The 26,025-nt window shown below is 47.2% G+C and overlaps 2 protein-coding genes across 2 annotated transcripts in view; one reads left to right on the forward strand and one right to left on the reverse strand.

Moving 5' to 3' along the window:
• LOC146813019 (killer cell lectin-like receptor subfamily B member 1A) overlaps positions 1–18,365 on the reverse strand; it is a 574,194-nt gene extending 555,829 nt beyond the window's left edge. The window contains exon 1 of the mRNA XM_085620045.1: positions 18,148–18,365. The gene's annotated coding sequence lies outside the window, so the exon portion shown is untranslated. The remainder of the gene's footprint in view (positions 1–18,147) is intronic.
• The window catches only part of LOC146813020 (C-type lectin domain family 2 member D-like), a gene marked incomplete at its 5' end in the record, with an annotated part of 262,441 nt that continues 254,775 nt past the window's right edge, over positions 18,360–26,025 (forward strand). The window contains one exon of the mRNA XM_085615245.1: positions 18,360–18,526. Coding sequence (XP_085471371.1) covers positions 18,360–18,526 — 167 coding nt within the window. The remainder of the gene's footprint in view (positions 18,527–26,025) is intronic.

A 26,025-nucleotide genomic window follows, 5' to 3' on the forward strand; every position in this document is an offset into this window, starting at 1 on the left:
CCAAGGGCCCAGCTATGGGAGGACATTTTGCCATGGATGACTTTGTGGGTGACCCAGTCAAGTTAATGTTCCAATTACTTATCAGTAATTCCATCACTCTGAGTCCATTGGTCCTATCAGTAATTGAATCTAGCAAGTGGACGAGGAAGTAATGTGTGTTTTGTGGTGGCCTTGATGGTTGAGCAATTGTCAGTGTAGTACTCTCTGGCAGACAGCTAGAGCACAGGCCCTTAGCTGTCTGTTGGTGCTACAAATAAATAACGTTCACACAGAACGTTAACAAAATTCACATTTGATTAAGGTTGCAAGGTTGTGGAAAAAGATTCTGGCAAAAAATGTTTTATGTAATAGAATTTTCTGCAGAAACTTTTTTGGTGATCAAAGTTGCCCTGTAAAATGTGTGTTTGCTGAGTTTTTCTGCAAACCCAGCTGACTGTAGTTTGGATAGCAAAGTTTAAGAAAATATCAACATCTACGGAATAGAAACTTAAAAAGTAATGGCGCCCCTCACTGTAACTCATCCTAACCTGGCGAGCCTCATTGGATTGCAAGTTCACAGATCGCCCCCTCCCCTCCCGCCCCCAGGTTCAGAGGGCCGTTCGATTAACAACATATTCCGCTGTCACCAGTCACCGCACCCATCAGTTGTTCGTGTGAACTGCCTTCTTTGTCATTACACCCCTCGGGCGGTTTATGACCATTTTTAGCTTCACACACTGACAACTGTCGGTTTCTCGTGCATCGTTCCACGAGAGGATGTGAGTCAAGAATGTGTGTTTTTGTCTTCAAAGCGTGTCAGGGCTCTATACACTTTCCTCACTCTTCCTCATTCTTTACAATCCTGGCTATTGACATCTCAGAAACCTCTCTCTCTTCGGGACATGTGTGCTGCGGAGAATCTTCATTAACCCATGCAGCGCTCGTGGTTCTAGTAGCTCCCAGGGGTGTTCTTTCAACGTGATTTGAATACCTTTGTTTGAGCCTCGGTGCCTATAAAGAGTTAATGCTGAGCCGCCTTGATTTTTTTCATCCTGTACTGTGTGCTTTGGACAAGGGCGCAAGTAGGCCCAAACCTCAGGGGTGTACACTTTGGTCAGCAAGGATCGAACCATCTCCAGTGTTCAAGGGGAAATTATTATGGGTGCTCCCTTTTCTGTTGTTCTATAATGCGTAATATGGTGTGTACTTTTTCTGAGCAATAAGTGGCATTTACTGAATCTTAAAGTGCATAACAAGAACACTTTTTGCAGTTTCTTCATTGGTCTTGCTCAATAAATCGTGAACAGCAGGCTTACAAATGCTGAATTCTAAGATACTGGTAACTGCAGGTCTAGTATGGTCTGGAATTTTGAGTTGTAGTCCCTGGGGCAATCTTTTGCATTCTATAGCGCACTGGAGCTATAGCATAGATCTCACCCTAAAAGGGCTTAATAAAAACAGCTTTTAGGAGATATTTGTGTACTCTGGCCCAAAATCAAGTTTTGGAAAAGTGAAGACAAGTCCCCCTGTGCAGACTGTTTTGGGTGGCCCCCGTCCCTTCTCTGTAGCGCACCAGCTACCAACCTCACCAGCAATTTGCTCCTGCCAGAATCTAGACAGTTCCTGAAGAACTGCTGGTAGTACTTTGGACCTTGTCTCATTATTGATCGAAATCCAGAAGGTGAACCCCTGAAACCAACTGTACTTACCTTTATGCATATATGACTTTTTCTTTTCTTGGAACTGCATTGTGCATTAAGGCGCACAACTTTAAAAGAGTTACTTACATGTAAAAATTACTACTGTAAACAGTACTTAACAGTACTTACCTTTGAATTAATTTCTTTGCTTTAAAACATATATAAAAATAAGTGTTGTTTTCTAATTTAGTCTCGGATTTATTCTTGTAGTGTGTGTCCCATTTATTGCTTCTTTGAGTACAACAAATGCATAGCAATCTGCACAGTGTACTTCTTTTAAGTACACGATATAGAGAACCAGCTTCCTACAGCAGCTAATTTCAAATGTTTGGAAATCATTTGTTGTTGTGGTGTGACGGATTTAGATGCTTCTGAACAAAACGGAAATATCTGGATTATGGCGGAGCAAGCGAGAATATGTGAGACAACCCTTATTTGAAGTGAAAAATGCACAGTTGCTTAATGAATGAGAGAAGAAGAGAACACTCAAATTCTAAAAGTTGGTAAATAAGTTTGGATCGATATGTTGTGACTGACCAAACATGAAATGATCATTTCAAGCTGACAAGTGAAAAAGATATACATCGGTCGATGCACTTTCACAAACATGTAGCAATAAGTGCTAGCTGAACTGGGGTTTAGCCCTGAGTGGTTGGCATATAGCTCTTTTGTGTGATTTAATCAATAATAATGTTCCATTTGTAATAAGAATCTAGGCCATTTATATGATACTCATGATAATTGACTTGCATGTGACTTCAGCTTGCCATCCACGCTCCAACCTCATGTGCCAAGAATTAAAGACAAAGCATGTAAAACCAGAGAAATAAAGAGGTGCTCATCCACAAGCAGAAAACCAGGGATCAATTCCAGCTTTCCAGCTTGACCAAATTGTGAGATCCTAAGCAAATTTCTCTCTTGTGATTGATTTAATAAGATCTAATGTTGTACCATGTATAATAAGAATTTAGGCCACGTATAGGGTGCACATTACACTTGACTTTCATGTGGCTTCTGCCAGCCAGGCACCCTCTAAGCTTGGGTGCCAACAATTAAAGACAAAACATTAGCCTTTGATGTGAAATAGGAGAAATAGTGAGATGTCCATCTAGTCGGTGAATTCCACAAAGTGAAACAAGAAAACCTTTGTTCTACCCACAACTCTGTATTCCAGGTGAGAGCCATGGTGAAGAATGATGGTTTTTGCCCTGGTGCATCACTTTATCGGGAAGAGGGCATTCGCCCTGTGCAGTTCTGTGACCTGAATGGGCATGGCCCTGTGTGTGCTGTTATGACATCCATTTACAAGGAAGGGGCCATGGTGAAGTGAGAGGGCCATCTACCTGGTGTAGAGTGCAGCCATTAAATAAAATCCGTCCATGAAACCGGGAGTTTTGACTACCCAACAATTCAAGAGCATCTAAGACTTGCCACTAAATTCAGGGAGACTTACCGCAGACATGTGCCAGGGCAATCCAAACCACTACCCCGGCAATATAATGTAAGACTAAATATTTGCTTATTTTTATTTTATTTTTTTTACAAAATCACAAAAACGGGATTTGTGTGGCACTCTAAATCCCAAAATAGATTTTGCGTCAGGGTTGTGCCAAAAAAGTGATACACCCCTGATGTAAAATCTGGGCCCCAACGTATACATTTATGTTTTTTTGACTCTGTCACAAAGGAGTTTGCAACAAGGAGAAAAGTGACAGTAAACTCTGTTCTGCGCTGTTGTTTGAAAAGTCTACATTTTAAAATATCTTATAACCTTAAGGCAGCTGCTGCAGAGATCTTTGCGTGCCCAATACATTTCAGGAGATAATCATAATGATAAGATAACCCTGGTGGTTAACGCATTTTCTGGAGATATCTGCGTTTTGTCTAGTCCCAGTTTTAACTCGAAGTAGCATAGAGGGTTAATGTGTCTCCTGCAAAGGACATCATGTTACATGCAGAATACAAATTTTTATTTTGTGTACATAGGTAAATGCTTTTAACATAGAGATTATTTTGTTTCTTGCACTTCATAAATTAAAATCCTTCTAATATAGCACAGTGAACTATGAAGGACGATATGCAACTCCTACACCTTGTAACAGTGCTAGCACCATATCTGGGTCTGGAGTCCCCCATCAGAGAATATGTGCCCACAGAATTTGAGTTTGGTTTTGTAAAACTCACACTTTTGTAGCATTCAGAGTGAGGCCTGCATCAACAAGTAACTGGCACACTTTGTTAAGCGCTTTGTACTGTTCTTTCTGTGTCTTCTATGTCATCACTGTAATTGAGAGCATGTGTAAACAGGTTGGATTACTTGGTGAATAACGTCCTGAAATACCACAGCAGCCGAAGATACTCCAAAACTCAGTCTCATATCTGAACAAACCAACATGAGTTGAAAAGGTAGTAGTGTACCTCCTGTCTCTTCCAGTTTGAGTTGATGATATCTTTTATTCAAGTCGAGATGGGAAAATATTTTAACTCGGTTCAATTGCATGATTATGTCCGCTATGTGTGCGTCATGGTGTTTTTCTCTTTCAATTAGTTTTTTTTGCCTACTGCATATCAACGCTCCGCTACTGTTCTTTTTTGGTACTACTACTGAGGGCGAGACACATGGAGTGAGGCCTGCAGAGTGTTCAATGATGTCACGTTTTAAGAGTGCTTCCAAATCTCTTTCTACAGCTTCTTGTAGATGAAAAGCAACTCTCCAGTGCCTTTGAGCAACAGAGTGAACATCTTCGGTTTTTTTAGTTTTCCCAGGCCACGGGACAATCCTAGCAATTTACTCGTGATCTCAGACTGAGTACAGAGGTTGTAGTTGAGGGATACCAACCCCATTTCAGCAACAGTGGCAAAACTGAGCAAACAGGTGCTCAGTGAAGTCCCTTGTTGAACATGAATGGTGGCTTACACTGATGTCTTTTTGAATTGCATTGTCGCTGTGAACAACCCTTGGCTTTGCAATGTTTCAGAAGCGGCCCAAGTTTACACCTCGTGCCTGATGGAGTGAGGCTAGGTACAGGGTGGTTAAACATTTTCACTGGCATGAAAATAATTGATAACATTGTCTATGATAAAAGTTTTTGGGTGATTGTTCACTTACAGTGTATTTTGGGGACAATATCCAAATGAAATGTGTCGCTCCGTCTGGTAAACTTTGTTAGTTCTATGATCTTTACAGGCAGCTAACCCTACATGGGCTTGCAGTTCTTTGTTAGATATCATCAGCGTACACCCATATTCTTTTCTAGTACTAGATAGTGATGTTGAAGAACCTTTGTACGATGAACTTGAAGATGATTGGTCTTGCCTGGTTGTTACTCGTTGTAGCTGTTATTGCTTATTGGTTTTAAGGGCCTGGCTAGAGTGCTGCTGGATGTCCTTGCATCCCTCTTTTCTTTCCATCACATTACACTTGATTGTTCTTTAGCTGGGCACACAATTATGAAATTATTATCACATTTTTTATTTCTTCCACAACCTTTGCAGACCTACCCGATGGCTGGCCATTCACCTTCATGGGGAAATTAAAATCCACATTGGAAGCAGAGCTTTACATTATTCGAAGATGTCAATGTACATGTTTCTTGCTTTTGCTTGTACATGCTTTTCATGGTCAATGCTGATTCCTTGGCTGTTGTTCCTGCTTCAATGTCAGCAGCTTCTTGGTCTGCTCATTCCTCTGCTGTTGCAGCCATCAGCATTTTCTCTAGACTTTATGTTTTTCTCAGCATGAACCATATAAACGTATCTGAAAGACAGCCATCTATGATTCAGAGGTGCATGGCTTCTTCATCGTGGAAGTCCAAAAACTTACAGTACTTAATAAGTCTGTCAAGTTTTTTAACAGATTTGACCATTGTTTCACCAATGTGTTGTTGTGCTTGTTTGAAAACATATCTTTCATAGTCGACAACTGGCATTGGATTGAACTTGGATTTCAATGCTTCTTTTACCATTTGGTACGACTTTACATCTCTCTGTGAAATTTTCTTGAACACTTCTTTCACTCCATCACCTGAAGTGTTTTTCAAATAGTTGATGATCTTCTGGTCATCTTCTTCCAGTGCATTGATCAGTCATTGAATGTTTTGTTCCACGCAGCCCACCTGGCACCAATTGTCTGCTTCTTAGAAGTGTTGAAAGGCGGTGGTGGTTTCTGGAACATGGCTGCATCGTATTTTGTGCTCTTTTCTGCTGCCTTTGAGAACATGTATTGTTCATACAGTTTTCACCCGCCAACAACTTTTGCAAGTACAACACTTGTACTTGGGTCACTACGCCCAATTAGAGGGCCTACAATACTTTATCTTGTTTTTGCCAGTGAGTAAATTCTCTGTTTTTCGTGCCTAGTTGTGGCTGTCATTATCTCTCTGTGTGAGCAATTGCTCCGTATTAGAGACGTAGTGCTGCTTTTCTATCGACCACTTCACAGGCGCATTTGGCAGTCATTTTGAATGTGCTTCTCTGTAGGGCCTTCACCTTCTTTTTTGGCTGTATATGGGCTGGAAGAGGCTTTGATTCCAGATGTACCAATCATAGACTGCTTGGCATCGACTTGAGGCACACATGGCACATAAGAGCAGTTCGCTGTACAATTACAAACTCTTAGGGAGAGCGGCCTTGTTTTCTTTGAGGCACGTATCCCCTACTCATCACCAGATGTAGCGTCTTCCCAAGCCCTGGAGCATGCAAATAAAATACGCCATGCAAGAGCTGTGGTTAAGTGCTTCTTTATTCCTCAGCATATGCTCACCCACTGCGCATTCTATCATGCTCAATATTATGCACACCTTAACAACTTACCACATGTACCACATTAGTTTGTCTTCTTGCACTCCCCCCTGGGGAGATTGTGTGGTATGTCAGTCTGAAAGCAGTTCAGTAATAAAGTAGCCGAAAGACGTGCAGTAGCTGGAGCTCCTCCCCCCTGCCTACTCAGAACGTTTCAGTGTAAACAGAAGACTATGTCCCTCATTAGTATTATAAATGTTCCCCTCCCTTGAGGTTACCAGTACCAGAGGTACCTTTGACCCCGGTGGCAGAGAAAACCTAGCCCATTACAAGTAGACCCCTGAGGGTCCACCAAGAAATTAGGAATCAATGGGAACTGTTTATTGCAGGCCAGATTTCCTACTATATTTCCTCATTTTGGGGCTGACTTTCAACAGGTGGGCCTTGCTGCTTTTAGCTGCCAAAACCTCAAGGTGAAAGTTGAGACCTGTGGTGTTTCTTCTGATCCCATGATTCCACTGCAGTTACCGGCACCATCAGAATTAAACTGGCTCTCAAAAACTGCAGGACCAGGAATTCAAGGTGCAGACAAGCAGAGCTGCCATAAGCACATCTCCAAGGGCCCAGCCACGGGAACACAATTTGCTTTGGGTGACTCGGAGAGGGGCACAGTCAAGTTAATGCTCCAATTACTTACGGGTAATTCCATTACCGAGTCCATTCGACCTACCAGTCATTGCATATAGCAAGTGGACGAGGAAGTAATGCGCGTTTGTTTTGTGGTGCCCTTGATAGGTGAGCAGCTTTCAGTGTAGCGCTCTCTGGCAGACCGCTGTCTGGTGGAGCTGTAAAAAAAATTAACGTTCACACACCGCGTTAATATTTGATTCAGGTTGCAAAGTTATGGATGAAAATTCTGGCGAAAAATGTTTTTTGTTAAAGAATTTTCAGCAGAAACATTTTTTGCGATCAAATTTGCCCTGTAAAAGTGGGTTTTGCTGAGCTTTTCTGCAAACCCAGCTGACTGCATTTTAGTTTTTTGTGCTTTTAATCTGGGAACGTTTGTGAAGCTAGTAAAGTTTAGGAAAGTGTCAACATCTGCGGAATAGAAATTTAAAAAGTAATGGCGCCCCCAATTGTAAGTCATCCTGCCATGCGAGCATCACTGGATTGCGAGTTCACAGATCGCCACTCCCCTCCTGCCCCAAGGTTCAGAGGGCGGTTCGACTAACAACACATGCCGCTGACACTGGGCACCCGCCTCCCTACAGTCGTTCGTGTGAACGTTTGTACTCGGGTGAACTGCCTTCTTTGATTGACACTACAGCCGGCGGGCAGATTAAGAACATATGTAGCTTCACAGACTGAAAGCAGCTGGTTTGTGCACCTTACTAACGCAAGGTTATTTGTCATCGTTCCTCGAGGGGATGTGAGTCAAGAATGTGTGTTTGGACCAAAGGGGGTGCAGCACAGACCACAACCAGCTTGTTAAGTGTGAAAAAGGCCACTTTATTGAAGACAGGTGCACCTTACAACAAATATCCTTGGCCTGTGCCGTACAAAACTAAACCTCACTAACGGCCATATGTAGGTAATTTCTATTTACCGATTCCTAAATACCAAATTTTACCAATTCGGTATTTAAGAATCGGTAAATAGAATGTAGGTAAACAATTGGTAAATTTTACAGAATCGGTAATATTCGTTATTACCGATTCGGTATTTACCGAATCGGTAATAAGGAATACCTTCCCATTCATTCCTATGGGCCTGGAGGCCCATAGGTATGAATGGGAAGCCATTCACTATTACCGATTCGGTAAATGCCGAATCGGTAATAGGGGGAGCATATTCAAGGGTGGCAGGGTGTCACATTGACACCCTGTTGCACCCCTGAATCGTGCACGTGTGCACATGTGGTGCACATACATGCCCTAAGGGCATGTATGTCTGCCACATGGCACTTTTAACAAAGCACAAAATTGCTTTTGGAAAGTTATTCAGTATTTACCACCAACTTGTAGTTGGTGGTAAATAACGAATCAATAAACCAAAAATGCACTCACTTGAGTGCTCCCTACATAGGATTTAAGGATTCGGTAATTTACCGATTCCTTAAAATAACGAATCGGTAAATTACCGAATCCTTAAATCCAGCCTCCTACATCGCAAAGGGCTAAATACCGGTCGGTAAAAGGAAATATCCCGATTTTCAGCCGTTACCGACCGGTATTAGCCCACCTACATATGGCCCTAAATATTTTCTTCCTGCCTTACCCCCCACCCCCACCCCTAAAGTTTCCCCATGTGCAACCATTTATAAACCCTCAACTCTGTCTTCCCTGCTGACTCATTAAACGTGTAACGTCTTATCATTTCCTAAAATAACTATCTATGTAACCTTCCTGTGTTACTTCCCCTTCCTGCATGTACCCGGAGTGACATTTTCCAACCAATAAACTTAAACTGTGGACAGATCTACCAACTATTACTAAGCAGAACGCCCCCTCATAAACTATAACCCTGGTACAAAAGGCCCGCACCTGCTTCAAGCGACAACCAAACAGTACATGTTTCCCCACCCGGTGCACCTGTTCCCAACAAAACCACCGAACCAAAAAGAAAAAACCCCAATAATCCAAACCCCCTTTGAAATTTTGAAATTTAACTCCTCCCCTGTCCCATTTAACAAACGGGGAGGGAGGGACAAAATTTCCTCACCCTGACTAAACCCCCAGGCCGGCTGCCGTGTCACCCCAGCGAAATGGTGGCTGGTGACCTAAAATGGCCGCATACATATCCCCCAAGCCCAAATGTAGCCCAACAAGCCCAAATGTAGCCCAACAAGCCCAATTGGGCTCTGGGCTGCACCACCGGCCCAAAAATCCCCGGGGGAGGCTGACCTCCGGTTGGTCGGCCGCCCCCCCCAAAGCCCTATTGGGCCAAAGGGGGTGCAGCACAGACGACAGCCAGCTTGTTAAGTGTGAAAAAGGCCGCTTTATTGAAGACAGGTGCACCTTACAACATATATCCTTGGCCTGTACCGTACAAAACTAAACCTCACTAAATATTTTCTTCCTGCCTTACCCCCCACCCCCACCCCTAAAGTTTCCCCATTTGCAACCATTTATAAACCTCCAACTCTGTCTTCCCTGCTGACTCATTAAACGTGTAATGTCTTATCATTTCCTAAAATAACTATCTATGTAACCTTCCTGTGTTACTTCCCCTTCCTGCGTGTACCCGGAGTGACATTTTCCAACCAATAAACTTAAACTGTGGACGGATCTACCAACTATTACTAAGGAGAACGCCACTCAGAAAATTCTGGGCCCCAGACTTTTCTGACCCCCCAACTAGGGACCCTTTTTTTTATTTTTATTTTTTTATTTTATTGTATTTTATATGCCCCATCCAACCTCTTGGATTTGTTTGCAGTCTAACTCCAGTCCAGAAACGTGACCAGTGTGCCCCCATCTTTCCGATGACATGAACCGCAGCACACTTAAGCACCGGAAATTCTACTCTCCCTGTGCCCCCTTGTCACCAAGGCCCGTTGAACCACCTCCTGGCCTTATCTAGTGCTGCTGGCCGCTCTACCCCCCTCCGGTGCCTTTGTGGCGTGAATTCTGTCCATATTCTGCACGATCTGACCCCTGCTGCCTGACCCCCAGGAGGTTCGTCTGCCTTCCTTTCACAGTGCTAAGCCTTACACTGACCCAGGTCATGTCCCCCCAGCTGAATAAGCAAACATCGGGACGAATATCACCCTGAATCATTCTGTGTACGTATGAAACAATTCGTGCCACTTCCATACCCCCGTACCGTGCCAGGAACAATGAAAACAACCGTGAGACTAAACCCAAATCCAAACCTTTCCCTTCGAAATTCATAACACTCTGCCCATATGACAAAGGAATGTCCCACGATCCATATGGAGGAGGCCACCCCGGCAGGCCCTGCCACCGCACCTGAAAAGACACATTTATGAGACCCAGAAATGAGCACTATGTTACCCCTTCCCCGGAGCCCCGCAACTGAATGCACGTTCTAACGCAGCCCGACTTCCCACGTCCTGCATGCATAAAGTCAACCCGCCAAACACCTATTTTTTTTTTTTTTAAAAGGCATGCATCGCCCTGTTACCCGTACCATCTGTTTTGCCCCGATTTGCGGCTGCTATATTCACCCCAACACAAAAAGGAATGAGGCCCAACATGGCGAAGAGCCCGTTCTTGCTTGTGCGAGCCGCGCTCCCACCCCGTCCCTCAGGGCAACCTCCCCCCCTTTCCCCCCAGCCATTCTGAAACCTGAAATGCCCACAAGTGCATCCCAGACTGCGTGACCGGCGACACCCCTTCCTCTGCAACCCGGCATAATCTGCCGCAGGACCCACTAAAGCCGGCCAGCAGCCCGACAGACAAATGCCTGGGGCCTGCCTCCCCTCTCACGTGCCCAACCATCGTTACGCAACTGCCCCATTCTCCCGCCGAAGGCACCTAACTCCAACATAATTTGCCCATGAAGGTTATTGCAGACAGCATACCTGCCATAGATACCGTAGACCAACCGTTGCCACTCATGGACAACAGAAACTGCCCCACCTCATCCTCCCTTTCCCTTGCCCCGCTCGTTGCCTTGGGCCCCCCTCATGAAGTCCCTGCCAAACCTGCTCAGATGGCCTCCATGTGGCCGAGGCCAGTGACCCCAACACTAACCGTATAACCCTTTGTCTCCGACATACCACATCCCCGCAGGGACTGGCGTCCTGCCCTAGTCCACTTCCGTGACTAGCATATGCAACCTCCACCACGTAGTGAGAGACCAAGCGTCCGCTGTGTACGAGCCCACTCCCAGCCCATGCCTGGCCCGAAACTGGATACCATGGTCCAAACCTCGCCACACAAACCCCTGCAACCTCCGCACCCGGGCCTCCCAAGTTGATGGTCTGTTTACCCCTGTATTACTGACATGGTGTCCACTACTAGAGATCGCTTTCCTGAGCACCAATTCCCTGGCCCATACTGCCACGGCCATCATCAGTGTAACAAGTTCCATAAAGGCAAAAAAACCCTCTTCCCGTTCTTCCAGGGTTGCGGGCGCCAGTAAAACCCAAAGCCTCCCTCCCCAGCCGTGGCTGCAGAGATCGTGATCTTCTCTGTTCTCCGGCGTCGCCATGGGAATGACGTTGACAAGCCCAAGAAATGTGCGCCACCTGCGCAAATCCCCTCGTAGTTCCGTCCGACAAGAGCACGTAAGGATGGAGCATCGACACACCTGCCCTCGTCACCCCCAACCCCCTACTGAAAATCTGCCCCTACCCTACAGCCAAAATTGTGGCGTCCTAGCAGAAACCATACTACCATACACCACCCCAACTGTCACCTCCAGTGTGGCCAACGACCCATCGATTCACATCAGCATGTGCAGTTGCTTGTCTATCCGCAAGCGGGCTTGTATCGCCCACACCACCAACTCAATACCAATAAATTGACAACTGCACTAGGACCTTGTGTCAACTCTGCTGCCAGGTGCACCCCAGGTGACCCATGGGCTCTAAAAACTTGTCAGTTGCTACCGACAGTCCGCAGAACCGGGCCGCCCCCCAGGAAAAGTCATCCAGGCAATGTGTGACCATCTGTGTACAGTGCGCCATGACAAACCCACCAGAAGCTAGCGAGAACGCTCAAGTAGTGCACAGGATAAAGCACCTCCCCGCTGTAGTTTTGTCTATAAAGACGGAACCACCCACCGAATGCCCTCCTTGCCAGGGGAGGAGTGGGCCCAACCTGTAATGCCCGCGTCGGCCTGTGGTGCCCCCCAAGTATATAAATGAGCGGTTAGCCAAGGGGCACCAGCAAAAGGGGCCCACCATGCGCCCTTCCCAGGGTTCCTGGTTCCCGGCTACTCGCACCACGTTCCCGTGTGTCGTAGCAATTTCCAGTTGCAAGTCATCAGCCCCCCCCCCAGCGGCCTGGGACCGTCGTAATTGAGCCGGAACCTTCCTCAGGACCCTCCCTCCCCCTCAAGAGCCCTGCGTCCACGGGCCGTGGAGAAGACGCCCGCAAATGTTCCCCAAGGCCCCAGTGCGTGTGCAGACTAGGCTTTTCCAGACACCCCAGAGCCCTGCTGTCACCCCCGCCCCCGGTGGTACGCTGCGGGCCCTGTTTGGACCGCTGCCCCCCGATAAAGCCTGTCCCATCGTGGTGCACCAAGGATGACTGCCAGAGCACTACGATCCACCATGCATAAACTAGCCATACTGTCTGGCCCACGCGCCTTCAGTGGAGTCCCAACATGCTCCCAGTGCCATCCGCCGTGTACCCCCACCCCCCGCGTGTGGGGCGGTTCCGAAAGGAGGCACCATACCAGCGGCCTCCGAGTGCCTCGTGAACTGCCACTGTACCCTCCCCATGGTCGCTGGTATAGGTCGCCCAGCACAGTGGGGTCGGACAAAGGCTCCTATGAGGCGCCTAAAAGTATGCATACATATGTTACAACTTTATAACCGTGTAGGTGGTTCCTTCAAAGACATCCCCGGCCTTTACTTGTTGCAGAAGTAGAAAGCGTCCCCCTGTGCTCCCTGGGAGCTTGCCAGCTTGGTCTCAGAGGTAAAGATTGGGGTGCCTATCCCCCCCACTCAGCTACCGGGTCCCAAGCCACCTGCGCCTAGCAACTCAACCATCATAGCGTGACCACTTGCATCCCCGCACTCTACCGGGGCTCTTCGGACCACATCCATGAATTTCAACACAGGCGGGCCCGTCTGGATATTGCACAGCATACCCCGCTGTATATCAATGAAGGCAGCCCACCAATCTGCAAGGCCATGGCGACCCCCGGTCGCTTGGCCAGCTCCCACTCCTCTTCAGCGGACCACTCCCCCCCATAAGCACCTCGCCGAAGCGCACCTTACCAAAGCCCACAGAGCCCTCCCCCCCCTTCGTGTGGCATGCCACCGCCCCCGCGTGTACACCGGTGCCTTACCTGGCGCCAAGGTCGGCGTCCTGCTGAAGCGCGCCGCCTAACCAGTGGTGACGGTGAGGGAGGCCGGCACTCCATCCGCCACTGCACGCCATCTGTCCTGACCTTCTGCAAAACTAGACACCGCATTAGTGACCCCCCCTTCCCTGCAACCCAATCCCAACAGCCAGGGTCTGTCCACAGCAATGGGCCGTCCTCCGTGGACTCCAGCCCTTGATCCCTCAGCAATGGGCCGTCCACCGTGGACTCCAGCCAGTGATCTTACAGCAATGGGCCGCCCTCCGTGGACTCCAGCCCGTGATCCTCACAGCAATGGGCTGTCCTCCGCGGACTCCAGCCCGGGATCCCCAGTTCACAGTAACACATTATGGCTCAGGGAAGGGCCTTGTCATCAGTATGGTAATATTTGCATCCAGACCTAGTGGATCAATCCCCCTACTACCCCATACTCCCTCAGCGGTACCGCAAGCCCATCCGTTGTATCCTGCTGTTGTTCTGGACCCTGTGCCCCCAGAGGCCGCAGCGACCCACTGGGGCGTATTCCGTCTAGTAGGTCCCTCGCTGGGGCCGGCCGCCCGCACGAGGCATAGCCTGCCCATCCGCTCGGTGGGTGGAGCCGCATGTAACTCACCCGAGTGCTGCGCCTGATGCCCCTGCAAAGAAAACGAGGAGTCCGACATGCCGGGGTTATTCTCCCTGTCTGTCCCTGTCACCCGTGGGTACCCCCACCAGGTCACCACCGCTCCCCGCCCAAGTCCGTGACACGACTGATGACCGCCCCCTGCCCCTCAGAGAGTCCCCCCGGCCCCACGTCCGGCACCCCGAAACCCGACCCCAACCTCCCACTCCCCAAACCCTCCTCCACCCCAGAGCCCCACTCCGACGACTCCCCCTCCTCGCCCGCACGCTCCTCCCCTGCCCGCCTCCAGACACGGCATGAATCCCCCCGCTCCACCAACCCCAGCCGGTCCCATCCTCCCAACACGTGTAGGCAAGGATAACCCAGTTACCGACCTGAATATGACAATGTGGACAGCTGGTCAAAGCTTCACGATGGCACCCGGACAGGATGGGATGTCCTTGTAACATGGAAATCCCTGAAAATTACCTTTCCATGGCACCATTACAGGATGGGATGTCCATGTTAACAGGCAAATCCCTGAAAATTCTCCATGTATGCCAAGCGCTGTCTAAATGCGGGGTAAAAGACAAGCGTACATGAGAAGGGCTGCGAGAGGGGCTGCTGCCTTTGGAATTACCCCCGAGCCCCATCCAGACCGGTTGCTATAGAAGAGGTGTGGCTTACAGAGGAGGACTTAAGGCCCTACCTGAACAGAGAGGGTCTCAGCGCTGGAGGGGGCAGCAAAAGGACATTTCCTCACCCTGACTAAACCCCCAGGCCGGCTGCTGTGTCACCCCAGCGAAATGGTGGCTGGTGACCTAAAATGGCTGCATACATATCCCCCCAGCCCAAATGTAGCCCAACAAGCCCAAATGTAGCCCAACAAGCCCAATTGGGCTCTGGGCTGCACCACCGGCCCAAAAATCCCCAGGGGAGGCAGGCCTCCCGTTGGTCGGCCGCCCCCCCCAAGCCCTATTTTGTCTTCAAAGCGTGTCGGGCTGTATGCTCTTTTCTCGCTCGCCCTCATTCTTTAGAATCCTGGCTATTGACAGTCATCTCAGAAACCTCTCTCTCTTCGAGACAGGGGTGCTGCTGAGAACCTTCATTAAACCATGCAGCACTCGTGCTTTGAATACGTTTGTTTGAGCCTCGGTGCCTATGAAGAGTTAATGCTGAGCCGCCTTGATTGATTTCATCATGTTCTGTGTGCTTTGGGCAAGGTCGCAACTAAGCCCAAACTTCGGGGGGGGTGGGGAGGGTGCACTCTGAGCAGCAAGGACCGAACCATCTCCAGACTCTAAGTGAAAATTATTGTGAGTGTTACCTTCTCTGTTCTTCTATAATGCGTAATATGGCGTATACTTTTTCTGAGCAATAAGTGGAGTTTATTGAATCTTAAAGTGCATAACAAGAACACATTTTGCTGTGGCTTTTTTGGTCTTGCTCAAGACATCGTTAGCAGCAGGCTTACAAATGTTGAATTCTAAGATAATGGTGACCACCAGGTCTAGTATGATCTGGAATTCGAGTTTTAGTTCCTGGGGCAATCTTTTGTATTCTACGGCGCACTGGTGCTGTCACAAAGATCTCACCCTAAAAGGGCTTAAAAAGAACAACTTTTGGGAGATATTATGAACTCTGGCCCAAAATCTAGTTTTTGAAAAGTGGAGACAGATGCTGCTAGTTAAGCACATTTATTAATGTAGTTTGTTCATACTACATTTACCAGCATACACTCCCTTTACTGCATTTCAAGACAGAACTTTACTACAGGAGACAACTCTTTTGCAGTCTTGTGGAGTGGGCTCCTAGTATCAAGGCTCTATAACACACAGTACAACATGGTTACACATAACTCTATTCGAGCTCCCATTGACAATTTTTGGCCGTGATGTACTTGGGCGCGGCCACAAACTCAGATAAAGCCCACATTTTGAAAGATACTTCTGTAGAAACACGCATGGAACACGGACACAGAGTACATAGTGTGATTATCCAATGTGCTCCCACAACAGGGACTTGACACCCCGACTTGGCGTGCAGCCATGAACTCTGGTACAGCAGACTATTTAATAGTAATACCATTTATGAAAATATTTGGAAACTGTGCCTAAAGAAAAACTCAATGTAAGACTATGAAATTCTAGGATATTTATAAGAAATTACATGTGGCAAAGTAGTAGCAAAACAAGGTTCTTGAAGAAAGAATTGTAAGTGCATGCATCTGTCAACTAGCAGGAGTGGTGGAGGTTACTAGAAATTCCTTTAAAAAAAGATTTTAGCCAGTCAGGAGCAATTTTAATTGGAAAGATAAGCTTTCTGTGCAAATATTCTTTTGACTACTGTTTTGTAGCAGGCATAAGGAAGGCACACTGGCAATCCTAACCCCAACCTCATTTGATTTTCAGAGTTTTGACCCTCTGAAAGAAATTGGTACTACAAGGGAGCAAAAACCTACACATGATATTTTCAAATGTATGCACTGCCCTTCCCACTAAAGGAATCCTTTTTCTACCACCCTCCTATACCTTGGTTAAAGACCTGACATCTCCAAACCTGATTGTGTCTGTCTTCCCAGAAATGCTACCCAAGTTTCCATAAATGTTGTCTCTTTTATTGTATTTCTCTTGCTAGTCTTAAAGTTAACTTCACACCTCCTAAGATACAGCAGTATTATAGAAACAAATAGGACCACAATGCATAGTAATCAATTAATTATCCTTAATATACAGTCATAAATAATTAGTTTTGTAAATGTTTTAATTTCTGAAACTTTGACTAAATTTCATTAAACTATGAGTAGCCTATGTGTTTACATATATTAAGTTTAGTGAGTACTGACCAGGCATTTCACATTTCAAAAATCGTTTTTTACAGGTACCAGTTCAAATGAGCACAGAAGACAGAAAAAAGTCTGGAAGTGGAAGTGATAGGGAAGAAATAGAAGTGCATAAGTCAATTTAAGGGAGGGAAGTCCCTGAGACCAAATAAGTTCCCTGCTGAAATATGTAGCTTGTTCTAGTAAAATGGCAGCTATTTCTTGTGTACGTTTGAAGAGGCCAGATGGATGGTGTGAGGAGGTGGGCCCTGAAATGTATTACTTCAGAAGGGAGAATTACTGCAGACACCGCTCCTGGGGTATTGCCGTGCTTCAGGAGGCATGTGGTTTGTCTGGTCTGAGGAAATGGTACACTATATATATATGATATGTATTTTGAGGTAAGTCCTGCAAGGGTATGAGGATAAGTAGATATAACCCTCCAGGATCGTTCTCCACTTAAATGCAGAGTCTTCTCAAATTACTACCGGCTAAAGCAATATTAAAAACATTTATAAAACAACAACACCGATATGCTAGGGAGCCAGAGAAGCAATGGGATTGGCATGCTGATGCACTGGGAAAATGTAGATTTGGAAGAAGCATGTAAACATCCTTCGGAGGTAGCAATGCAAGAGGTGCTCAGATTGGTTCAATTAAAAATCCTGCTTTGTTTCTAATTTATGCACATACAACTTTTACATTTTGCTAAGATCACACTGGGTCAGTGTCTATGGAGATGCGGGTGTGAAGGAACCTCCCTACATTTAAAGTAGGACTGCCCTCAAGTTGAGGCATTTTGGAATAGAGGGCCTGATGCACAATCGTAAACTTACACTTTTGTATACGTTTACGATTGTGTACTATTCATAAAGGGATTAACTAGTAGTATCTTTAAGACTGTGGAGACTGCACACATAAAAAGATAAGACTGTTCTAACTTTATATGTGCAGAGACTCCACATTCATAAATATACTACTAGTAAAATACATTTGTGAATAGCACACATTGTAAACTAACACAAAAGTGTAAGTTAATCTTTGGGAAATCGGCCCAGAGTTGGGGAATACCTTCTGAGGCAACTTAGAATCCAGTGGATCTGATGGCACGACTGGCATTGCTTGCAGCTAGAGTGATGGCATCCCACCAGAAAGTGGGGAACACATGCATGGAACTGGGCTGGAGATAGCGAGATGCAGCATTACCCCCAGGTCCCTTATGTCCTTGACCCATTAAAAAAACAAGAGGAATGCTGGCACCCTAATACTGCCCCTCCCACCAGGAGTACATAAGCAGTACTTACCCAGCATTCCGCCTGTTCTTTTTTTCTGTCTGTCGACATGGACATGGTGTGCTGGTGCTGCTCCTACTGGGCTGGAGTGGAGTTGCTTTTCTTCTCCCCTCGCCCGGCTGCCTGGCTGTGCGGGCGTGGGGTTTCCCTGGGCTTTCTCCTGGCCTGCTGGGCTTGCTGGGAGTCTGTCCCTGTTGGTGCCGGTGTCCTGATTTACAACCCGGCCCTTTGCGGCTGGGGCTTGGTCCCCCGTGTTTCTTCCGGGTCGCGTGCTCCTCTTCCCAAGCCTGGCCGGGTGGGATGTGCCGCGGTTGCTGTGTTCCTGCCGGTCTCCTGGTGTACTGAATGTTTGGGGTGGGGGCCTTGTTCCTGGGGTTGGCCCTCGCTCCAGGTGAGTCCCGCTTGCCGGATTTTCATTTCCTTCTTGCTGTGTGCTCGGTCTCTTCTCTCCCACAGGGTGGCAGGCTGTCTGTGCTGGTCGGAGGTTGGGTTTTGTGATTCCCTTCCTTTGGTGCACGTGACGCTACCCAGGTAATGTTGGCGCCAGCTGGAGAGTGGTATCTCTGCCATGGAGCCGGTAGTGGGTTCGAGTCCGGACAGTGTGTTGCAGGGCGGGCTTTGCTTTACTATCTGTCCCTGCTGTTCCTGGTGGCGGTGGGGGCCTTGTTGTGCTGTTGGCCCCAGCTCTGGGTGTTTTTCGCTCCTTTTTCTTTCAGGAGCCTCAGTGTACTCCGCTGGCACTGGAGTCGGCCCCGAGATCTCCCTCAGGTTTGAGCTGGTGTATGGGAGTGGTTTCTCGGCTGGGATGCTGTCTTCCTGGTAGGAGTTACGTATCCTGTGCTCGTGCCTTCCTTCTTTTTGCCTGCAGTTGCTCCACATTCTGGCTCACGCCCCGCCCGCGGAGTGCGGATGGGGGGGGAGGTCACGGCTCTTTCGGTGTTGCTGGCGGCCCTGAGGCGGGTAGCATGCCCGGTTCAGCTCCTGCCGCTGCCTCTTCCTCTTATCCAGCTGGGGCTGGCCACTCTAGCGCTGTGGTTCCGGGTTCGGAGCTAGGTGTCGGCACACATTCCTGTGCTTCCACTCACTTGGAATGAGTGGTGGAAGTACCTGTTGTTGTTGTGGAACTTCTCTCTTTGTGTCGCTGCCTTCGGGTATTGCCCCTGCTCCTGGCCACGCGTGCTTCTGCCATTTTCTTTTGGGGCACTGTTGGGAGGGTTCTCCTCTCCGTTGAGTTCGTTTGCTGGTTCTCTGTGCTATTGGCATACGCACTTTCTGTTTGGTGGCCTGCCCCGGGTTGGCGTGGTTTCCTGTCACTGCTGTGGTGGCGGGTTCCTTTTCGCTGGCTCTGTCTGTGCTTGCTCCTGGGGTTCCCGGTGTTGTTGGGGTCTCCCTGCCTGCTTGCTTGCGCCATGCACTCTGCTGCCTGCTCTTGGGTTGGGGTCGCCTCTCGCTTCCTCGGCGGCGACCTGTTGGGGTGCGCTTCTGGTCCTCACTGCTCCGGGCTCCTCCTCGGCTCCCTGCCCCCGGCTGGTGGTGGGACTGTGTTCCTGCCCCTCTGGCGGCTGCATTGGGGGGTCCTCTTGTCTCCCCTGGGTTCCTGTTAGCCTGCCGGGGTCTACCCCGCTTTTCTTTGCTGCCCCTCTGCATCCCTGCTTCTCGGGGTGTCGCGGGTGAGGGTGTTGTGGCCTGGCCTTGGGAGTGCTGGGTCTGTCTGTTTGCCCGCCCTTTCTCGGGGGGGCCTTGCCTCCGCTGCGGGCAGCCTGTTGTGTTGTGGCTTCTGCTTGGTTGGTTGAGGTTGGTGCATGGGGGCTTCTGGTTATGGGCTTTGATCCTCCCGTCCCTTGGGCTGCGCCTGGTTCCTCTTGGGGCTTCCTGGTGTCGTGTCTCCCCTCTGCCTGCGGGTCCGGTTTGTCGTTATTGTTTTGCGGGCTTGCGTCTCGTTCTGTGGATTGGCCTCTCTGTGCTCCAGGGTTGCTCGTGCTGCCTCATGTGCGGCTGTTCTGTTCTTTTTTGATCCAGCCTGGGGCTTCGGGTGTTTGTCCCGGGGCCTTCAGTGTGCTTGGGATGCTTCAGGGGTCTTTCTGGTTGGTACTGTCTCCTGCTGCTTGCCTCATCCTTGCTGGGTGCTTCTGTTTTTGGTTGCTCCTGCCCTGGCACTCACTGTGCTTGCCTTTGGCTTGCTTCGGTGTTTCCTGGCCGCCCCTCCTGGTTCTGCCGCTGTTCCTGCTCTCGTCTGGTCTCTGGGGTTCCGATTGGTCTGGCCTGGTTTGTTCCTGGTTGGGGCCACCTGGGTATGTGCCTGGTGTGGGCTTCTCTGGCTGGTGTGGGTGGGCGCATACTCTTCCTTTCCTTGGCTTCCCCCCAGGGTGTGTTTCCGGTGTCGGTTCGCCTTTTGGTCCCTGGGGTTCGTGACGCTGTTGTTTGGGCCTGGCTGTCTTTCGTATTTATTTATTTGAACTTATAACGCGCAACAGCTACCCACAGTGGGTTTCCCGGCGCGAAGGGATAGACTCAAGGAGAAAAACAGACCTCTAGAAGCAGCACCATGAAACAACTAGATCGACATGCAAATCACTGGAAGAGTAATGTTTTCAATTTTTTTCTAAAGGTGAGAAAATTAGTCTCCGTTTTCAAGGTGGAGGGTAATGCATTCCTGTGTTTAGGGGCTAGATGAGAAAAGGCCCGCCCTCCCATTCTTACAATCTTAAATCGAGGAATAACAAAGTCACAATTAGCAGAGGATCTAAGTGTGCGATTTGGCTTATAAGGTTAGACAAGGTTTCGCAAGTACTTCGGGGCCGAGCCCTGCTTAATTTTGAAAAGACAGCAAATGGCTTTAAAGTTGATACGACTGGAGATCCTGAGCCAATGTAGATCACGTAAAGCCTGAATGGCTGATTGTCTTCTAGGGATATTACAAAGAAGACGGGCTGCAGAATTCTGAACAACCTGAAGTTTATTTACAGTGGCCGCATCAGCACCAAGGTAGAGGACATTTCCGTAGTCCAGGCGAGAGGTTACTAGCGCCTGGACAACGGTTCTCCTGGTGGATAGAGGCAGCATCCATAGAATTTTCTGGAGCCATCGTAGAGTAGTAAAGCAGATGGCGGCCACCTGTGTGGCCTGCTGTCTCATGGAGAGTTTGTCATCGATGAGAAAACCGAGGTTGCGGACCACTGAGGATGGCTGAGGAAGAGGTCCCATCTCGCTAGGCCAATGTTGCGGGCCCCATAGATCTTTCTGTTTCCCAAAAATGAGGATTTCGGTTTTGTCACCGTTTAGCTTGAGGAGATGCCTTTGCATCCACTCAGCTATACGTGACAACCCGATTTTCAAAACCGATATATCATTGCTTTCACAGCTAGAAAGGGAAAATACAATTTGAGTGTCATCAGCATATGAAAAAATGGTCAGCCCGGCGTCTTCTGCAATAGAAGCCAGGGGTCTCACGTAGATGTTGAACAACAGAGGGCTGAGTATGGACCCCTGAGGGACGCCATATGCCGATGTACAAGTGGAAGAAGTGGCTTTCGTGGAGAAGACTTGGAAGGTGCGCTCACTTAAAAAGGAGGCAATCCAAGCCAAAGCCGGACCGTCCAATCCCAGGGATCGAAGAGAGTTCAAAAGAATGGAATGGGACACGGTATCGAACGCCGCACTTAAATCCAAAAGGATAAGCGCAGATGTTTCGCCGCGGTCGATACCGTGTCTTAAACTCTCTGTTACCCCTAGAAGGGCGGTCTCAGTGGAATAATGGGCACAAAAGCCAGACTGGGATGGATGCAAAAATCCCGACGATTCCACTAGATGGTATAATTGGGTGTTGACATGCCTTTCCAGCACTTTAGAAAGTACGGGTAGCAAGGATATCGGTCTGAAATTGGCAAGATAGGACACGTCAGCTCCAGCTTTTTTCAGGAGGGGACAACCATTGCGTGCTTCCAATCCTGTAACACCTGGGATTCACATAATGAGGCGTTTAAAAGTCTCATAAGAACCCGCCGAGGTGCAAGATCCAGTAATTTAAGGAATTTTAAAGGTACAGGATCACGCGGTGAACCCGATCGTATACTGCTTAAACAGGTGGAAAACGAAATGTCGTCAAACAGTTTCCAATGTGTCATCTTCACCATAGAAAAAAGCGGTTCAGTTCCTCCAGTCTGTCCAGAACACAATTCCTCTGCATTCAAGAGGGGGCTAATGGAATCATATATACGTTCAACCTTCGAGATGAAAAATTTAGCAATAGAGTTACACTGGGCCTCATCTAAAGCTGGAGGTGCTGGAATGGTGTCAGCTCCTGTCAGTTTTTTAACGACAGAAAAAAGGGTACGAGGGCAGTTCTGAGCTTGTGTAACAGTGTCCGCAGTGTAAGCAGCTCTCGCGGTTTTACATTTTAGATGGTAATCTTTTAAAGCCTCTTTATAAACAGTCTTCTGTGAGACTGAGTAGGAGTGCCTCCATTTCCGTTCTAAAGCCTTGCATTTAGTACGCAGGGCTTTCAAGTCAATGGAAAACCAAGGCGCCGGGGGGGCGATGTGACCTGCAGTGTTTAGAGGAGAGCGGAAGAAGAGTAGTAACAGCGTTTATAAGCCAATGGGAGACAGCCGTGTTCATCTCAGCAGCTGAAGCCTTACATTCCTCAGGACAGGTATTGGAGAGGTGGTGGTTAAACCTATTGATATCGAGTTTCGCCCAACGATGAGTTGGAGCGCCCTTGTCTAGGATTCTATTTACCTGGTTTTTAGTGTACAGTAAGGAAAAATGGACAGCAAAGTGATCTGACCACTCCAGAGGACGGGCACTCTGAGAACAATCAAAGGAGACATTGGAAAGAATAGGATCCAATAGGTGTCCAGCAGAATGGGTGGGGCCAATATTAAGCAGAGGCAGATTGAAAGCCTCCAGGTCAGACAAAAAGCGTTTGCTATTTGTACACTGAGGATCTTCAAGATGTAAATTGAGGTCACCAAGAATGGTGAAATTGGCTGCCCTAAGAAGTAGGGGAGCTATGATGTCAACTAATGAAGATATCCAAGAAGAGGCATTCCCAGGAGGGCGATAGATCAAAAGGCCTGATAAGGTGAATTGAGGATTGATAACTAATTTAAAGAATGTAGTCTCACTTCCAGACATAGGAAGGGCTTCAAGCTTGCATGTATATTTTGCCTTAAAGATAATGGCAATCCCTTCAGAAGACTTCTCAAGACCTGGCTCTTCGAACAGTAGCAGCTTCCCCCCTCACCCCCCAGCGCCTTGAGACCCTAGCAGGTATGTAGTGCGCTTTACAAAAATGCCATGATTGATTGATTGATTGATTGGTCTGAACTCCACTCTAAACATTGGTTTCGATAATATAGATTTAATCCCCTCACATAATTTTTCAAAGGCACCAACTACCCACCAAGTTAGGATCATGTAATGACAAACATGGAGACTCGAATAGTCCCTAATCATCTTAGAAAAAAGATCTGTATAATGAACTCCTCGCCAAACCAAACTTATGTTATCGGTAGAGGGTATCAAATTCCTCGAACCACACTAATTTTTATGATTTGGTTTTAGGGCAATTCTTAATTCTATCATAATCGGATTGTGGTCACCATGAATAGCAGAGACAACCTTGGCTTTAATTAGACAATCCTCGAGAGTAGGGGAAATAAAAATATAATCTATGGTGGTAGCACTACCCCTTCCTCTAAACGTCGGTTCCCGGAAATCACCATTATAATTTACCTCAGCAATTTCCATCACATTTATCAAATTATGCTTGTACAAGTGATCACGTAGTTCAATACCCCTATTACATCTATATACCTTATTGCTAGTACCTATAGTTAACATAAGATCATTGGGTATTTTGGCATCAAAATCACCCCCCAGACAAATGCCCACTGTATTACCAAACTGAAAAGATGCAACAAAATTAAACAAATTGATAACATGTATGTTAGGTACAGAATAAAAATCATTGTTATAAAAATTAATTAAACATATAGATATACCCCTTTTATATATTATCGCTTGAAATTTTTCATCTTTGGTGTCTAACACCTTTATAGTACCTCCAGCTGCAGTATTAATCCAAGTTGAAAGGCCACCAGATGGAGGACCAATCTTAGGAATAAGGGCAAGGGTGTTATGGCACTCAAACCCATCAATATATAGGTCTTGTGTGGCCCATGTCTCCTGGAACATAAGAATGTCCTGCTCCTGTACTATATCTAACCAATCTGGTAAAAGTACTTTCGAATCGAAACCTGCAATGTTCCAACTTAGTACTTTCAAATTACAATCATTCATTTTACCTTGTTGTACAGGGTATAATCTGTTAGCTCAGGGGAGTTCACATCTATATTCATTTGGGGATCAACTTTATCAGACAGAGCATGATTCATTGGCTCAGAGGAATACACGTATGTATTCATTAGGGGACCAGCTTCATTAATTGTCAAATGCGGCATTAGTCAATCCTGGCTATCTAGGTCAGACAAAGGTAAGAACCTGTTGTGCAGGGATGGGTGAGGAGCATTATTTATCAAGGGCCCGGGTGATGGCTTATAGAAATAGCCCAATGGTAATGTACAGATATGTGTTGAGTTTAAGGTAAAGTCTTTCCGTGCCCTCAGAAGTGATCTAACCATGGGCGGGCTGCGAAAGTTAATCACTATGCAGTCACGGTCAATATTCTTTGGAGACAACCCTACCCTACTCTTCTAACCATGATGATGTTATACATGTCTGACACCTTAAACTTCCTGTGTTTGGATAGCCAATCCACACATTTATTTCGTAGTTGAAGCCAAGTTTTCCCCTGTTCTTTCTTGAGGGTTGGTACCCCTACCAACATTAAGACATATAGATAAGCCTCTGGCGGTAATCCTAAAACCTCCATGTTGGAATCATAATGACCCTTTCTCATGAAATTCGATAAGCCATTGCCTGACTTGGAATTCTCTCTGGATAATCTAATAACTGGGTCACGCAGGCTAGTAGAGGGCAGATTTTAAGGAGTCTTGGATATGTTACATGTGTTAGTAACAACATACTGATTTTCCTGTGCTTCAATACACTTGGGTACAAGAAGATCTTTTACTTTGCTACATGTTACACATGAATTGCCAGATGGGAAACCTGTAAGCGAAGTTGGTATTGTGATCCGAGAATACGGTCTTGCACCAACATCTGGTAAAATAGGCAACACCCCTCCTTCAATAGCAACTTTCTGAGTGGACCCCTTTTGACCACTCATATCATTCATCACAGTTTCCAAATGATCTAAACGTTCCCAAAGGGAAGTAAAATTCCTATCTATCAATTCTTTAATCCGTGTAAGAACAGTGTCTAAAGTGGCATCCACAGCAGTATCAAGAGCAGCATCTCCACAGGCACTCTGTATTGGTAACGGAGAAACAATATCAGTCTGCGTGCTAATAGAACTGGTTTGTAAAACCTCAGGCTTAGCAACTCTGGACCCTTTTTGGTGTTTTTGTTTCTGAGTTCCCTTTACCCCTCTTTCTCTTCTCTTACGTCGTTCTCTTGTTTTCCACACAATGAGGTTTAGAGGTCCTTGCCCTTGTGGCTGTACTTGGCCCATTTAAAGTAACCATAGAAGGAACATCCAAATCAGGTACAGAGGGGGGCTGAGACAAATTCTATGAGGTCGCGGTCAAACAGCTTTGTGAAGCACCACCCGAGGTAGAAGTACCTAGTGATGAGCATCTCTGCAGGATAAGAGGATCTAATGATAGTCACCGTTATGTCAACTCAATCTCATGACTGAGCACTGATTCAGCCCTAATAATTAAGGCATCCAAGGTCCCTGCTACTCCCTTACGTGTGCTCATTATGAAATCCAAATTTAAAGCACTTAAAAACCTATAAAGTATA

The sequence above is a fragment of the Triturus cristatus genome, chromosome 7 (genome assembly GCF_964204655.1).
Source record: "Triturus cristatus chromosome 7, aTriCri1.1, whole genome shotgun sequence".
NCBI lineage: Eukaryota > Metazoa > Chordata > Amphibia > Caudata > Salamandridae > Triturus > Triturus cristatus.